This window comes from Tigriopus californicus, chromosome 9 (assembly GCF_007210705.1).
Source record: "Tigriopus californicus strain San Diego chromosome 9, Tcal_SD_v2.1, whole genome shotgun sequence".
Classification (NCBI taxonomy): domain Eukaryota; kingdom Metazoa; phylum Arthropoda; class Copepoda; order Harpacticoida; family Harpacticidae; genus Tigriopus; species Tigriopus californicus.
The window spans coordinates 9,130,665-9,146,474 of NC_081448.1; the positions used below are offsets into that span (position 1 = coordinate 9,130,665).

Consider the following 15,810-nt stretch of genomic DNA (forward strand, 5'->3'; position numbering starts at 1 on the left):
CAGGACAAAATAGATGAGTGGTCTTTAAAATCAATACCATCAATGTGTCAGAACCTAAGATAAATAAATACAAAAAACCTAAGGTATAGCCTATAGAAAAAGTAAAATACACCTTCAGTTACCGAGCAATGCCAATCAATGCATACATGAATTCTTAGGAAGAGATGATCGAACTAGAGGAATTCATTAAAAAATGTAACAGCAAAATCGAGGTGCATATAAATGTTTTCATCTTTGACTTTTTAGGGGAAAGTAGTAAGCTAAAGCCATCATATTGAAAATGCTGCTCAGAGCGGAGAGAAATTCAACATTCTTTGTGCCTTCTAAAAATATCTTGGTTTTAATTCTGACCTCAAGACTGGGCCCTCTTGCATTTTGGAACATTGTTTGGTGAAAGATGTGACAAATTTCACCCTTCATTTGATCTTGAAAGCAAAAAGAAGCCTTTTTTCAAGCCCACTCACCCGAGTCATCCAAATGATACAACTAACGGCCTTTAAGAGTGCTATCCAGTCTAGTCGAGAGAAAGTAGAGAGATAGTTGTAAAAAAGGTAAGATGCAACCAATTATGACGTCAGGCTCGGTAGAGAGCGCGATGCTTACGCTTGACTTCTGAATAATTTCGGTGGGAATTGGCCATTCGAGTCCTCAATTCTGCTTGGATAAGTCATCCATGTCAGCGTCATAACTATGGCAAATGAGCTCGTTTGAAACACTTCCCTTGGTAAAATAATATAGACTGTCTAAAAACTTCAACCTCAAAACGCCTTGAGTTTATGTCAGAAAAGGGAAAATCATTTTTCAAATATGGCTGTAGCTGGTTTTCATCTCAATATTCCCTTTATCAGTGGCTGATCTGATCTCGTTGAGAACCACAAAAAAGATTACGTTCGAGACACTTGAATGTCTGTCTACAATGTTCGTACGTACCGAAGATATTAGGAAAAATGCCCCCAAACTTGACATGATCTCATGAAAAGCCATCGTGGACTGGAGAAAAGTAATCCATGTCAGCCAAAGCCTGCTGCAACGACGGGTTAAAAGGGCACTGTATATTGTATTTCTTAAAAATTCTGGCGCACAACATCAAGCGATCATTATCACTCTTTCACACACCTCTTTCATTCTCATTGGCTCCCATCTCCGCCCATTCCCGTGAGTGGGTGGGCGGACTGGGTTGAAATTCTAATGGTGGATTGATAGGTCATCGATCCATGGGCATGAAGCACCCATGAACGTTGCCTTACGGGGTTCAAATTGATGAAAAACGCACAACCATAATATAATACTACTACGGATGATAGATGAATTGATATGTATGTGAAGGGGGGGGGGGAAGCATGGATCGAGCAAAATCACAATTCCAACAGATCCGACATGCTCTTGCTGATCTTTTTCAAGGTGCTCCGCGTCAAATAGCGGGGCATATCCCTTTGTCCGTCCAGACTGCATGCCAAGAGATGCTCCTCGCTTCGAGCCATCAAATGACCCCAGGATTTGGTGCGAGAGCCGAGCTTTTCCCTCCGGATGTGATCGAGCCGACCGCTTTTGCTTTTGACCGCCGTAGTAGATTGTTTCTCATTCAAGGGAGTCAAGGGCTGTCCTCCATTTGAAGAGGCTCGTTTCCGCATCTCCACAGAATGGTGTTGACCCGAGGTTAACAACGGGAGCGGTGGTTTGGCGGATCCCACAGTGCCGCTCCGCAATCGCAGACCCCCGGACGAACTCAGAATTCGCGGCACGCTCTTGTGATGCAGAACTGGAGTATTCTCGTCGAAAACGGGCATGTTGTCGGGTCTGAGTGCGGACGTGGAAGCTGCGTGGGTCCGCAACCGTTTGATAGCACTCCCGCGTTTCAACGAGTCTACATGCGTCGAACTAAGACTGGCCTTAATCCTCGGGGATCGTTTATTTTTTTGGAACAGCCCTGCTGTCCTTGGGCCAGACTTCAATCGAGACACGATGGAATGAGTTTTGGCGGGAGGGTTCGAGTGCGAATCCACCTCGCGTTCCTGCTCTTGTCGCACGGCCATGTGGGTATCGATGGTTTTCTGGAGCGAAGTCAACCACTGTCTTTTCGAATGCTCGTCAGTGGCCATCAAAGTGTGCGATAACTGCTTTCTGTCGGCATCGGATCGGTTATTTCGCTCCACGGGAGTGTCTCCCCGTGAGTGTGGTTGAGGTGCCAGAGATCCACGACGAAAACTGACACGGAAACTAGAACCCTTGGCTAAAGAGAAGGTAAAAAAAAAGTAAAGGATCACATTTCTGCTCCTGATCTACAATCCTGAGAAAAAGGACTCACAAGGTTGGGAGTGAGAAAAGGCTGATTTGAAGGAGCCGTTTTTAGAACCACTGGATGATAGTGATGACGTGCTCGATCCAGAGCTACCGCTACTACTTCCAGATCCCATGGAAACGGTACCATGTTGATCGATGTCCTCCAAGACTAATTCTTCAATAGGAATGGGCGTGCGATACACCTGCAATCTCTTCACTCCACCTTGACCACGAGTACTTGGGCGACCCAAGATCAACACAGTATCCATCAGATGGCATTCCAATTTCTGAGTCCAAGAAAGAAAGCAAGACGGTTGCTCAGAAGCAATCGATTTTTGTGATATCTGCCGTGACTTACCGTTCCTCGGTTGTTGCGTAAAACGCCTTCTAAAATTTCTTCCGATGCGTTGTTCACGGCAACTTTGGCGTCCACGGGACAATCGTCTAACCAATCCAGTCGGGCGATCGTATTTTGGCAACGAGCTTGGGCCATGGCCTTATCTACGTCCTTCAAGAAGCATTCAAAGCATTACAGTATTTGTCAGTTTGTCGTGGTTGCCCACGCACGTTTCAACAACACAAATGTCACAAAAAGGCCAAATAGACAAAGCACGAACCTGCAGAATGGATTCGAGATGGTGAATGGCACTGGTGAGGAGACCAGAGTCGGAAGGACACTCGCAAAATTTGAGCACCTGTTTCAAGAGCAACGGATACTTCACAAGTCTTGACCTTGGCACGTCTGCAAGAGAGTAAAGCGTTGTGTAAGCAATGTCCACTGTAAACGAATTTGGGCGTTAAGCTCACCGAGATACGCCCAAAGGTCTAGTTTTCTCGAAAAGGGCGATTCAAGACATCGCTGAAGAAAGTCGCGGAAGTCTTTGTCGCTATCTCGGCGGAGATCCAAAAATGTTTTCACCTGGAACACGAACAAATCAAATAGACTAAACGCGTCCTAATTGAGCTAGAGCAATTTGTGACTTGAACTTCTACCTTGATCAATGTGGAGCAGTAATCGATGTAAGGTAACCGCACCGTGCCCGTCCAATGGAGTAAAAATTGGCCCACACTTCTGTATATACCGGTGGAGGGCGATCGGGCACTCTCTAGAAATTTGTGCAAGTCCCGGTGGATCGGGGTCAGTTTCCGAATGTTACCAAATACCATTTCCACCTAGTCACAATTCGGAATGAACTCGTTAGCATTATTCAAGCAAAGGATGAAGTGATTCAATTTACCTCGGAAGGGGTCAAGATGTTCAACTGTAACAAAGAATCCGCGTAGGTTTTCTGCACGAGGATCAAGTCATCCACTAGGTCCTCCTCCCCGCAGGTCATCTCATGAATAGCCTATATAATGATAATAGCATCGGACGATATGAGGGGTCGACCTTTTCAGGTTACTGAGAGACAACTAGCTATACCTCTTGTAACCTGATTTCTTGTTTGTCCAATCGAGCGCATGTTTCCGGAAAATCGGACGACCAGTATCGGGTAGGCCTCTGTTTGTTGGTGGTGGGTTGAGGTTTTCTAGAATGGAAGATTATCGTGATATCGACCAACCATTCAAGACACAGTGGGCCAAGTCAACGTTCTCCGGGTTTCAACTTACTTGTAAGGCGTTATATTCGTGGCCGAGTTACGACCGGGCGCACCGCGACGTAACGTGCCATAGGGCGATTCCGGAGCACGCATGGCGGGCGGTGCCCCCGACGACCCGGTCATATGAACCGTAGACACGGATCGGCCAAAGAACTTGGTGGGTGTTCCGGGCGCGTTACGACCGCCGGGCGAGGGCGAATAAGGTAACCGCGCCCCACTAATTGAGCGTGACAAGGCGTGACCCACACGGGCCACCGGCGTGGTCATCACTGAGGCCAACGACGTGACACGTGACATGGTCTTGGACCGCTTAACCTCCGGCGCTTCGGCCAAGGTGGTATCCAATGAAAACATAGACACGCGATCCATTTGATCGGGATCAAAGTCATCTTCAGCTTCTTCTTGTTCTTCCGTGGTGCGTCCAAGACCCTCGGGTTGGATGGCCGGCGAGGCCGGAGCTGCTAACCCGCGGCGCTTTCGTTTTCTCTGTGAAGGAGGAGGTCTGCGTTTCAAGGCAAGCCAATGGCACGGGTCGTTTCGAATGGTCAACCAGGTAAAATATAGGCGCTCATTATTCCGAGGTGTGGTTACCAATCTTAACTTTTCGAAAGGCCCACTCAATTTCAATCAAAGGTAGCCTAGTTCGATGGGTCCATTCCTATCGATCCATTTCCCTAACCACGACTGATAGCCCCTCCCAAACCCTCATTGGCTTCGCCCGTGGCTCTGTCCTGGGCCCTCAGATGTCTGCCTTCGTTGAAGCTGGACGTGAGCGCTTGAGTGGACGTGGGTGGACACTATTAGAACTAGCGAAAATGTGGAGGACACTTCAAGTTGATCGGATGTAGACCTGTGACTTAGAGACGTACAACTACTAAGCTTCTTTTCATACTAAAAATACCAATTTTCAGGGTTTCATGGTTGGGAAGCTAATCAATCATCCATTTCGATGACCACGAGGCTAGTATAATCCCGCGCCAAGCATTCCCGGACCTTCTGGCGGAACTTGAGGAACCTGGGATACCCTTGGAGGCAGAGCTTTCCTTGAACGGATCTGGGAGACAACGGTTCGAGTGATCGAGGACGTCTTCCAGCATGGCCGTGGACGAAACTCAACCAATTTAGGAATAGGTCTACACAATATGGGTGTTTTCAACATTATCTGACCCAAATTTTAAATGCCTTATATATAGTCATTTTAATTGTCAGGAGAAGTAAATAATTGAGCTGGATTTAAATCAGGTAAGTTAGCTGGAAACTAGTTCAGCCCTCTGAATTAATTTGCATATGTGGGCCAATTCAATTAGGCGGACTTGGCCACTTAACCAACGCTTCTAACACCAGTGATAACCTGCATGCCCATTATTCGCTTGAATTTAATTGACGTTGGCTCCACCATCATGCTTGAACATGTCCTCAATCACCCTATTGGCTGCGTCCAGGTCCGTTCCAGGCAAGCTTTACCCATTGAACGTCTTACCAAATGCGAGGTCAAGCTCTTGAGGCCGCGTTTCAGGTGGTTGCCTTCAATGGAAAACGAGCCGTTGTGGGCGGCACCATGGGCGGGCGCTCCGCCCGGTTTGGCCAACGACGTGGCTAAAGTCTCTTGGGCCCCGGGAGCCACACTCTCGTCCATGGTCATACTCACGGCTCAGCCCGAATGCGTCGTCTTCGACCTAGGAGACAGACCTCGGTCCACGGGTGATGGGCACCGCGAAAATTGGGCACTTCTCTGGGATCTTGACCCTGGCGGGTTCAGGGCAGGGTTGGAACTTGGCACGGATGGATCGGGTCCGGCTTTTCAGCTGTCGAGCGCACGTTGAACTGGTGACTGGATCCTCCGTGTTCCTTAGCTTGAGCTCCCAATTAGAGAGTCCATCCAGTGGAGTCTCGGCTGATGGGCTGGTCTGCCGCCAACGGTTAAAATCATCAGTTGCTCAATCCCAGCAGACCTAGGAAAGAGGCAGGTGACGAGAGTCCATGAGGATGAGTTATCATATCACGGGTGTATTGTAGATCATAAACCGCGTGGAAAGTCAGCCGAGGCCGTGAGAGGCGTCAAAAAGGACTCTGGGTGGGGCCTGCCAGGCCCGACTGGCGTCCACAGACAGGGTACTATGAACTTGCCAAGTCGATGAGGCCACCACCCTGTTTTACAGGTGGGGGATCAGGGAGCCTAGGACGAATCGTTTGGTTTCCTCCAGGGCGCACGGAAACGGGACCAAATGGTTGAATGAGCCAACAATTTTAGCCCCTAGAATAATGCAGAATGGCGTTGATTTGACTCGGGGCCGCATGTTAGGAATGTTGGGGCTCAAAACGGTGGCAGCCCGGGAGACAATGCGTTAAACAGAGGGGAAAAAATGTCAAAAAACACCACCCAATATTGGCTATCCTCTCGTTCATCCATCATGTATCTAGTGCCCTTTCAAAGTCAATTTTATATATATTACACAAATCTATACGGAGTAGGCCCTCGACCACCCTCGACCACCGGGATTAGCTTTCGGGTCACCTTGGGTCTTCACCTGTACTCTAGGCCTGGGCCAGGATCTGGCACTTTGGCCTGGAACAACCTGCCAGGCCTGAGCTCAGCTACCCTAGTCCCAGTTATTGGTACGTACTTTTTCCAGGGAACCGACAATGATCCCCTCAAGTCTCAGCTACTAAATGTCAATGCCATCAAAAAACTCCATTGCACTGAGGAACGAATAGAAAGTCCAAACAGTCGTCTAGCCTTTCCTTTATCTGCCAATATGGTTCTTGTTCTTCAGCTAAGTCCTTGAGCTAGCGTGCCTGGTTCTGAGAAAGGTGAGTGCGAATAACGCGCAGAACGCTGTTCTCCATGGACTCAACCTTGTTGTGACTGATTGTTATTTGAAACCCGTTGAGCCCTCTTATCAAGCCCAGCATTCTCAATCTCATTATTACTTCTGAAGGTTCTCCGTCCATTGGGCCGCCTCAACCCCCATCCTAGCCCGTGAGTCCACTACCCGCTTAACATGGCTATCCCGACTCACCCCGGGGCTGAGTGCCTGACCCGCCTCCGGTGATGCGGCTCCAATTCCCCCCTGATTGTCCCTCCTCGGACTTGTGGGCGTGCGGGCCTCGCCCTTGAGGCTCTGTCTCTCTTGGTCCATGGACATCCATTTTCAGGCTCTGTGCTCGGCCGTAGAGCACGAGAAACTCGAGAAATGTCGGGCCATCCTGGACGCCACTCCTCCCGAGGATCTTTCGGCCTTGAACGCCGATGGCTTCTCGCCCTTGGACTTGGCCTTCGCCACGGGCAACGCCGATCTGGTCCACCTCCTCCTGACGGCTGGTGCCCGCGAAGGTGGTCGGTTTGCCACGCCCGAGGGCGCTTTAGCCCAATACACCACCCTATTAACGGAGGCCAAGAAGCAGGTCGAGAAATTCGGCCAACTGATGCGGGCTACGCAGAACGGGCAAGCTCACGGCGCGCCCGGAGCGGCGGGCGTACTCAGTCACGCTCAGTTAAAGGAATGCGAAAAACAGCAGAGCTTGTGGCAGAAGCGCGTGTCCACCTTGCGTCGATTGCGGCAGGGGTTTGAGGCCCAAGGGCGGCCCCACGCCCCGCCCACGGTGGAAGCCGAAGTCGTAGGCTCCAATTGCGTGTCGGTCCGCCTCCATGAGCCGGATATGGGTGGGGGTCAAGCCTCTTTCACCAAGTACAAGATTCAATGGAGTCGTCAAGATTCCTTCGCCCGGGTGGAAGGCGAAGTCGTCGATCAAAACGTCAAGACCTTGACCACGGTGGTGGATTGTCTGGTCGAGGGGCAGCGTTATTTCATCCGGGCCTCTTTTGGCAACCCGCAAGGCTTTGGTCCGTTTAGCGCCGCTACCCCGAAATCTGTGGTCCCGTCATCTTGGCGCGGCGTGGAAGATCGGGTTCCCCGGATTGGACAGCAGTTTGATATCTGCCAAGACATTCTGAACCATTTCGTCGGGCAAGACGACGAGGCGTATGAGCCGCAAAAGTTCTCCAAGCGTAAAGGGTTACGGCAACTGTTCACCACGAGCTCCGCTCCGAAGTTACAAAAGTATTTAATCTCGGGGCGAGCTTATCTGTGTTGTATTCTCTTCCATGAGGACAAGATTCTTATGACCAATGAAGAGGTGTTACCCCTCATGGAGATTTGTGATCAATATACGGGAAACCTGATGAGCGAGTACCAATGGTTTGCCAAGCTCGGCCACGCCCTAGGCGATGTGGAACGGGTTCGCCAAGAGACGTCTAAACTCAATCATACGTCGGCTACGAGTTTCCGATTGAAGCTTCTGCAAGCCGTTCAAAATATGCAACATACTCTGGGCCTGTGCGAGTTGGGCATACCATATCACACACCCATCCACCAGTCCGATGGGAGTGTCGTATTCTCCATGGTGAGTCACATCCGACAGCCCAAATCATTGGTGAGTCTCAGTCTCAAGTGGGTGCCCCTAACCAAAGCTCAAAAAGTGGGGCCCGATTCGGAGTACAACTCCATGGATCTGATTCGTACCACTATCCGTGAACAGATCCTGTTTCACCAAGTTAGTGCAATATGCCTCTCAAAGGGCCTCTACCTGTGCTACATTCAAGCTGTGTCGGGCTTAGATAGCATGCGGGTCATGGTCACCAACACGAGTCCCTCGATCTTGCCCTATGTAAAAGTACGTGCCAACCCACACGTCACTTGCGACGAATGGGCATGGGTGAATAAACTAGGGCGGATCTTCAGCCAAACGTCCGCCATGCAAGCGCCTAGTCCCACCACCAACTTTTTGGCCGGAGAAGGAGAAGAGGGCTCGGATGTGCAATATCATCTGCTGAAACATCTCAAGCCCACGGAATCCCAATTCGCCTTCGGTAGTCAGCTTGAGGCTTCAATGAAACGGTTGTTTGACACCTTGGACATCCCGGTAGAGCTGCGTGGTGCTCATCGGCTTTACGACGCCGAGATCTTTGAGCTCTCGGCTGATATCTCTGTGATCTTGGTGGTTCCCTCCCCGGAGCATGTGTGTAGCGTGGCCGATGTCAGACCACCGCTTAATCTCGAGAAAAGTGATCTACTCTCCATACCGGTTCAATTGTTCGAAGTGTTTCACCTACGTGCCTACTTCCGTGATCTCTTAACAGCGTTTTCTCGCGCCACTCTCTACTTGGAATTTGAATTGCTCAGTGCGAAACAGAGCCTGAGAGAGGCATTCTCCACCAAAGAGTTAGAGGAGACCCAAAGTTACTTGCACAAACTGCAGAACTTTCACTCGCGACTCGAGGACTCTTGGAAAGACGTCCGGTGGATCTTGGACGTCCTCTCGGAAGCGCGACGAAAGGGCTCGGAGTGTGGGGTCAAATTTGAAAACATTTCGGACTGGTACTCAAACCAGTCTTACGTGCCCGATGACAGTCGTTTCTGCCTCTCGGTTTCGAGGCAGAACTCGACCATCTCGCAGTCTTCCGCCTTCCAGAGGAGCTCCTCGTCTGTGTCGGACCAAGCCTATGCTAGTGGGTCCAATACCCGCTCTCCAAATCGGCCTACTTCAACCAAATTGACTCGCACGCCAACCACACGGTCGGACCCGCTCGAATTTCACCTCTCCCACCAGAACAATAAGGAAAACGAAGTACACAACTTTCCCCAACCTGTTCCACCCTTAGCGGGTCATCACAATGTGGGCTTGACCCCGAATGCCATGGGACCGCCGTCGTCTCTGTCGAGCCTCACTCAGTCTCATCATAGTACAAACTCGTCAATCTCCTCGACCTCAGATCAAACCCCATCCCGGCAAATTCCGAGCACCCAGCCTCGCTCTTCGTCTCATGCTCCCGCACCGCAATATGAGAATCTTTCGACTTCGGTCAGTTCGGGTACATTTGATCCTCGAATCACCCAAGGTGGTCGATTCGCCAATTTCGATCGTCCAGACTCCCCCGAGCCCAATGTTCTGCAGGTTTACGCTGCCTACGACACGGGTTTAGCGAGTGGAACATCCGTTAAATTGAACGTAACCCATTCGACTACGGCCCGAGAAGTGATCGACTTGGTCATCAAACAGTTGAATATGGCGGTCATTCTGAAGGGCAAGGAAGGGCCTATCTATGAGAACGAGCGGCTCAAGAACTTTTGTCTCGTGGCCGTGATCGGCAATCGAGAGCGGTGCCTTCGAGACGATTTCAAGCCCTTAAATTTGCAGAATCCGTGGAAGAAAGGACGTCTCTTTGTTCGGATGAAAAACGATCTCTTGGCTGCGATCGAGCATATTTCTCGACACTCCACAATGTTGTGACCTGAGTTATGTAGTATTTAGTGTTTTTTGCTCATTCCCTGAAATTTGGATGCATAGATAAGTTATTTGCTCTATCTAAGATGTTCTTTTTTACCACCCTGACTCGTTCATTCATACGCCTTACTATGCCACTTGCTTGGGATATGACATGATATGAAGTAGCTTAATCAGTATTCAGGTGAATCGTCACCAATTGCCAACGAATCTCTGCTCTCTTTGTCTCAAATGCTCTACAGAAATACAGATATTTATTTAGTCGCTCGCTTGCTCGCTCGCTCCTTCGAGACGTAAGAAATTACTAGCCGTGTCCGTTAGGCTTGCTGAGAATACTGTTTAATGCCTTCATTCAGATTATTACTATATGCAATACATTTGAGTAGACAGCCCTTATAAACGTAAGGTTTTTGCTGGCAGTTTCTAAGTTAGGAAAATGGGAATAGGAGGACAGTTAGAAGCTCTTTAGTAATTATCGCTTTCGAGATTGTGGCTTGATCTTGGCCTATAGCAATTTGGGCGTCATGGCAATCATTATCCCACTTGGTAATGGTTCATGACTTGTTCGTCCTTATCGTGTTGTCTCCGTCGCAAACGGCTGGCTCGGGCTCGACGAGCCGCCATTCGGCTTAATCGCCGTTGTCTACGCTCACGTTGTTGGCCTCGAACTCGCCTCTCCGTTTGAACCCACACGCCAACCACAAAATCTTCAATGTTAACCTCATTAACGCCCCGACGAATCCGAACCAATCCGGACTCGCCCCAATCTTCACCCCACGAGTTCATACAAATCTGGGAAAAAGAAAAACGTATGTCACCCAAGGAGTCCCACCAAAGAGAGATGGAATTACTGACCCAGTACGGAATGCCTCGTTCTTCACCCCATCCGATCAATTTTACAGAATGAAACCCTGTTAGAGACTGGGATGCTAGATTAGTCCTTTGATAGATTCCACTCTGGTACATGAAAAAATCCGAGGGCACCTCCATAAGAGCTGGAATTGAAATCACAACCATATGCTACTCAAACAGGATCAAAGCAGTTAATGTGTACCCAAGATTTTCCATAGGTAAACCCTTTGTACCTTGAACGGGTCCATGGGTCATGATCTCAAACATAATGTCTTCCTCAGTTCTTCTTGGGTGTTCTCGAGTGTTTCGCCGCCCCACTTTGTAGGCTGGTTGAGTTCGAAATAAGCCTCGACGTTTGTCTAAACCTTTGCAATTCTCAAATGCTTGCAGAGGTCGAGACTTGTGTCCTCTGGGAATTCGACAAGAGCTGGCCTCGTCGCCCGATCCATACCCTCTAAAATCATCGAAAGGATAGCATTCCTCCGGGACAGTCCTGAGAATCATAAAAATGGAATAATGAAGTTTATTTGACGCATCAATAAAAAAGTATTTTCCAGCTCACCCATATCTTCGCAAGAAATTCCAGGCCCTATCAACTGATCCACCACGGCAACCATTTTGACCCTGGGTGTTACAGGAAATCAACGACTGAGGTGATAAAGCCTCTTCAGTTTGTCCTTCAATGGCAAATCTGTTCATGTAAGAATCGAAAAGGCTCCACTTAGTTAATTTGTAAAGGCTTGTTTTCAATTGTTAACTTAGTCTTTAATCAACCTGTCTGAAGCCATGGATATTGTAGAAAATGCCCATGAAGCCCCGCATTCGCCTTGGTCTAAAACTGGAGTGATTTTTCCACGCCACTTATCTCGGGCATCGAATGACTTGGGAAGGTCTTCAGATCGGTAAACAAACTCAATGGCCGACATATCATTCACCTGTTGAACACATGAAGCAAATTACTCGACCATTGGTTGCTCAAAATGAGAAATGAACACGGCTGATATCATCAACAGTTCATTAGATTAAGAGTTCACTTCAAGCTATTAGGAGGCACTTCACGCTTCCACATTCTTCATCTTTCTTTATGCCTTGCCATTATCAAAAGAACATTTTTACAATAATGAATCCGAGGGAGAGCAATCGGCTGTGATTTCTCAAATTATATTACGTGAGAAGGTAAGAGAAACCAAAAGAGAGCCAAACTCCTTGTAGTACTTTTTAATCTTATCTTTAAGCATTAAACCCTCCCTGTGTCGTTGTGAAAGCCGGTCAAACGAATGCGTTTTCGCATATGATATAGATGATTTTGCGGAATCAATGGTCTAACTACTGCATTGTCTTCTTCACATCATTTCAAAATTCCATCAATGAAAAATAGCAGAGCTATTTCCACTCTGTAAACCCGATAAGAAGGTAAAAAACGTCAACACACACTTCAAGACGTCAGAAACATGCACATCTCTACCGGAAAATAATGATTGGCCACAACACTAGTACAACAAACCCGACAACAAAGGCACTGCCACCGGCAAAAGTGTTTACAACACCAATTACCACGATCACAGGGTGAAGGAGCGATATTCGTTCCCTCCGTTCTGCAAAAAATAAACTAGCAACCTACGTGTACATGCAGTGCATTTCGATTAGTATCCATATCTTCGTGAATCGCATTCCTTTTCTTTGCTCCCATATATCTTATTGTCTTTGGTTAAAAATTTGCGCGTACTTACGCCACAAAGTGAGACGACAATCGATGGAGAGAGAGCATCAGTCAAGACAAGAGAATAGGAGGAAAACATGCTCGGTCACAAGGTTAGTAGTACTCACAAGCGCACTTACAGGAGCCTCAGGTCGGACCGTCCCCAATCGCTTACTTATGGCATCCTCGAGCGTCAAACCCCAGAAATTCGAGTAGTTGGTGGTGGGTTTCCAACTGTATTGGTTGCTGGCGAAACCATAGTCCAATTCATCCATGGTGCGTTGGTCCAAAGCGCACAGTTTGGTCTCACAAATGAGTTCCATGCAATTGCTATTCGAGGGCGACACTTGACACTTGCTGCTCCACGAGGCAAACGAAGGCGGAATTGTTTGACATGAGTAATAGTCAACACATACAACATTGTCGGGCTTGAGATGGCTTACCAGATATTACAATTGTCCTCCACTTTATCCCGTGTTGACACAAGCCTTCCGTTCGAAAAACATTTGGGACCTGTGGAAATATATCGGGGCTCAGAGCCGGTTCCGACTCATTATTACACCTTGTTAATGGCTGATCTTACTGGATCCATCTGTGGTCAGGGCTGATCCTTGAGGACATTCCAAATCCTCAAGCTTGATCACTTCCTCTGGTTTAGCCAGGGCATATTGATAATCCGAGAGTCCTTCACAATGTGTGAAGTAGTCGGGACAACAATCCGAGTTCTCCGTTCGGTTGCAAAACGTATCGCAATAGCAAAGAGTGCCTAAAATGGGCACACTGCACGGATCTTGTCGCCCATTACAACATTGGCCGCTAGGATATCGAGCACTGCAATAATCGCCAGGTATATCCCAATAGGAATTTGGCCAAGGTGGGGTGCCCTGGCCCAATCCGATGAAAACACTGAAGATTAGAAGCACGCACATGGACCAACCGTGTGTCATGGTCTTGGCTAAAAAAGAGCACAAATGAAAAATCGAGACCAATGAAAATTCGGAAGGCACACCAAGTTGATCAGTGTGATGTCCAGAGAGAACTTCCTGTCTAAGAAGCTCACGCATACTATTAAGGTATTCAAGATGTAAACTCAGCGTTCATGACCTGTGACGTAATTTCTCATTAAACTTGGATTGCCGTTATCGGAATTCTAGACTAAAGCATTTCTAAGTAGAAACCTAACCATACGCTGATGTTAATGACTGGAAAATAAGTTTACAAGAAGATGACTGGCTATTTCTAACACCTTGAGCAAGGCGAGCGTACGGGTGTGCACTGTTCTAGGGAAAAAAGTGCTCTATTTTTCGGCAAAAATTAATCACTCGTTTTTTTCCGAAACTGAGTAGACGGACGAAACCTGAGACGGAGAGATGATGACATTAGCTGTTGTTGACCAGCTTCCCCCTCAAACGGTGGCGAGGATGAGGAGAATGATTACTGGGCAAAAAATCAAGGTCGGATCAACGGATGGGAATGGCTTGGCCGTGAAATGAACGAATAGCCTTTGGAAATGTACGCAGCATGTTCCAAGTAGATCCTAAGTACGACTCGATGGTAATTAATTCGCCGAGCTAATGATCAAAACGACAAATTAATGGCTCCAGACCAAAAATGAATCCCGAGCTGGAATGTGTTCATAGTCTAGCAATAAGATCGCAATCCGCATCATTAGTCAATGTGATGTTTGGTTGATGATGGCTTCAGGATTGCGACTGAATGAAAACACCATTGCAAAATACACAATCCGCACCTCAAATGAGAGGAACCAGTGCGTTGCATTATGATAATGAATTCTGGACGTTTTCAATTGTTTTGGATTATACCATTTGGTTTATGACTTCTTTTAGAAACTATACTTGGTATACCTACAACAACATGGAGTCTAGAGATCACTCAGAATGTTCAGAACAAAAACCATTAACGTCTTTGGAAAGACAATGTTTCCTCGTCAATATGAAGTATTTGATTCGTCAACAACACACTTGAGGTGCCAGGCATTGGTAGGTGAGGTAGATAATACAAGACATACATATGTACACGATTGAGTGGTGGGAAGTTGAACAAACCTTGCAATCCTTGGGTAGCTAAGCCAGCGGATGTCAACATGCACCGAAACACACAAATTAGACTGAATGGGATGGTGATGACAACTCCCCAAAGATGATGTCTTGCCTTCATCTCAGATCCTGGTTGTCTGCCCTCGGGAATCAAACACCAACTACGAAAGATGATTGTTGCCACGGCGTTGCTCGCCCTTCAGCCTTGTCGTCGATTTGTGGTGAGCACACGTCTTTCTATTCGTCTTTCTTTCAGTCGACTCCGTCAGAACAAATCTGACAACACCACTCGGGACAAATGGGTGCTAGCGGGGCTTCTGGGCATCATCCATCCATTGAGTCTCAATTTAGCCCCCAACATCCAGTGTGAACTGCGAACACGAACAAGGCGAACAAGGGGAGAGAAACACGGTCGGATCGAGGAGGCCCTGTTTTCATGGGGGCAACTCACTCACCCATTCGCCGCGTAGAACCTAAAACACGGACAGTGTGCAATGCTGGCTCTGTTATGCTCACGACTGGTTGGCTGCGTAGAACTCTGTGAAAACGGAACAATGCTTTGAGAGATGAGCTGGCGTTTGTTCTCTGATTACACCTTGACAGTTCATAAATTTCAGGCTCTACATGAGGCCCTAGAATTTGGACAAGGACAAGGATGTCTTCGTGGCCATCCAGGGCCATCACGCTAGGCATGAGAGTATGGCTCGTGGTCCATTCATCCTCGAGACAGTCCCCATTATTGACGTAGAAAGACATACTGTACGTATTTACCAACTCTCCGAGTCTCGGGGATGGTTGTTTGCTCTTTGGAGAGCCATGCAAATCATGTCACTTTTATGGCTCCAGGTCTATCTTTCCCAAGACTGGAGACGATAACCAGCCACATTTGGCGCCTACCACGAACAAGGACGAGCAGAGAAAAATAGCAGAAGTGCATGGATAAATAAAGCTATTCAAAGAAAACGCGTAAACCATCGAGGGCTTTGGTCTAAGAATGAGTTATTTAGAAGTTATCTCTTCAAATGGATTCGACACC

The 15,810-nt window shown here is 48.0% G+C and overlaps 3 protein-coding genes across 4 annotated transcripts; 1 reads left to right on the top strand and 2 right to left on the bottom strand.

Moving 5' to 3' along the window:
- Positions 1-1,037: 1,037 nt before the first annotated feature.
- LOC131886813 (neuroepithelial cell-transforming gene 1 protein-like) lies at positions 1,038-5,828 on the bottom strand. The gene is made up of 10 exons (XM_059235220.1): positions 5,362-5,828; positions 3,892-4,367; positions 3,704-3,809; positions 3,519-3,629; positions 3,274-3,453; positions 3,088-3,199; positions 2,898-3,022; positions 2,639-2,788; positions 2,306-2,567; positions 1,038-2,230 (listed from the first exon to the last, which is right to left on the bottom strand). The coding sequence occupies exons 1-10, from the start codon at positions 5,521-5,523 to the stop codon at positions 1,356-1,358; spliced, it is 2,559 nt and encodes an 852-aa protein (XP_059091203.1). The 5' UTR covers positions 5,524-5,828; the 3' UTR covers positions 1,038-1,355.
- An 864-nt stretch (positions 5,829-6,692) lies between these two features.
- Positions 6,693-10,431, top strand: LOC131886380 (ankyrin repeat and fibronectin type-III domain-containing protein 1-like). The gene has a single exon (XM_059234684.1). The coding sequence runs from the start codon at positions 7,020-7,022 to the stop codon at positions 10,170-10,172; it is 3,153 nt and encodes a 1,050-aa protein (XP_059090667.1). The 5' UTR covers positions 6,693-7,019; the 3' UTR covers positions 10,173-10,431.
- Positions 10,432-10,483: 52 nt separating this feature from the next.
- LOC131886381 (uncharacterized peptidase C1-like protein F26E4.3) lies at positions 10,484-15,024 on the bottom strand. 2 transcript variants are annotated; one of them, XM_059234685.1, is made up of 9 exons: positions 14,784-15,024; positions 13,301-13,672; positions 13,161-13,230; positions 12,846-13,074; positions 11,793-11,953; positions 11,581-11,709; positions 11,252-11,511; positions 11,022-11,161; positions 10,484-10,958 (listed from the first exon to the last, which is right to left on the bottom strand). In XM_059234685.1, the coding sequence occupies exons 1-9, from the start codon at positions 14,893-14,895 to the stop codon at positions 10,701-10,703; spliced, it is 1,731 nt and encodes a 576-aa protein (XP_059090668.1). In that variant the 5' UTR covers positions 14,896-15,024; the 3' UTR covers positions 10,484-10,700. The 2 variants fall into 2 exon arrangements, with proteins under 2 accessions (XP_059090668.1, XP_059090669.1); XM_059234686.1 differs by having other exon boundaries at positions 12,858-13,074; positions 14,784-15,023.
- Between the last annotated feature and the right edge of the window lie 786 nt (positions 15,025-15,810).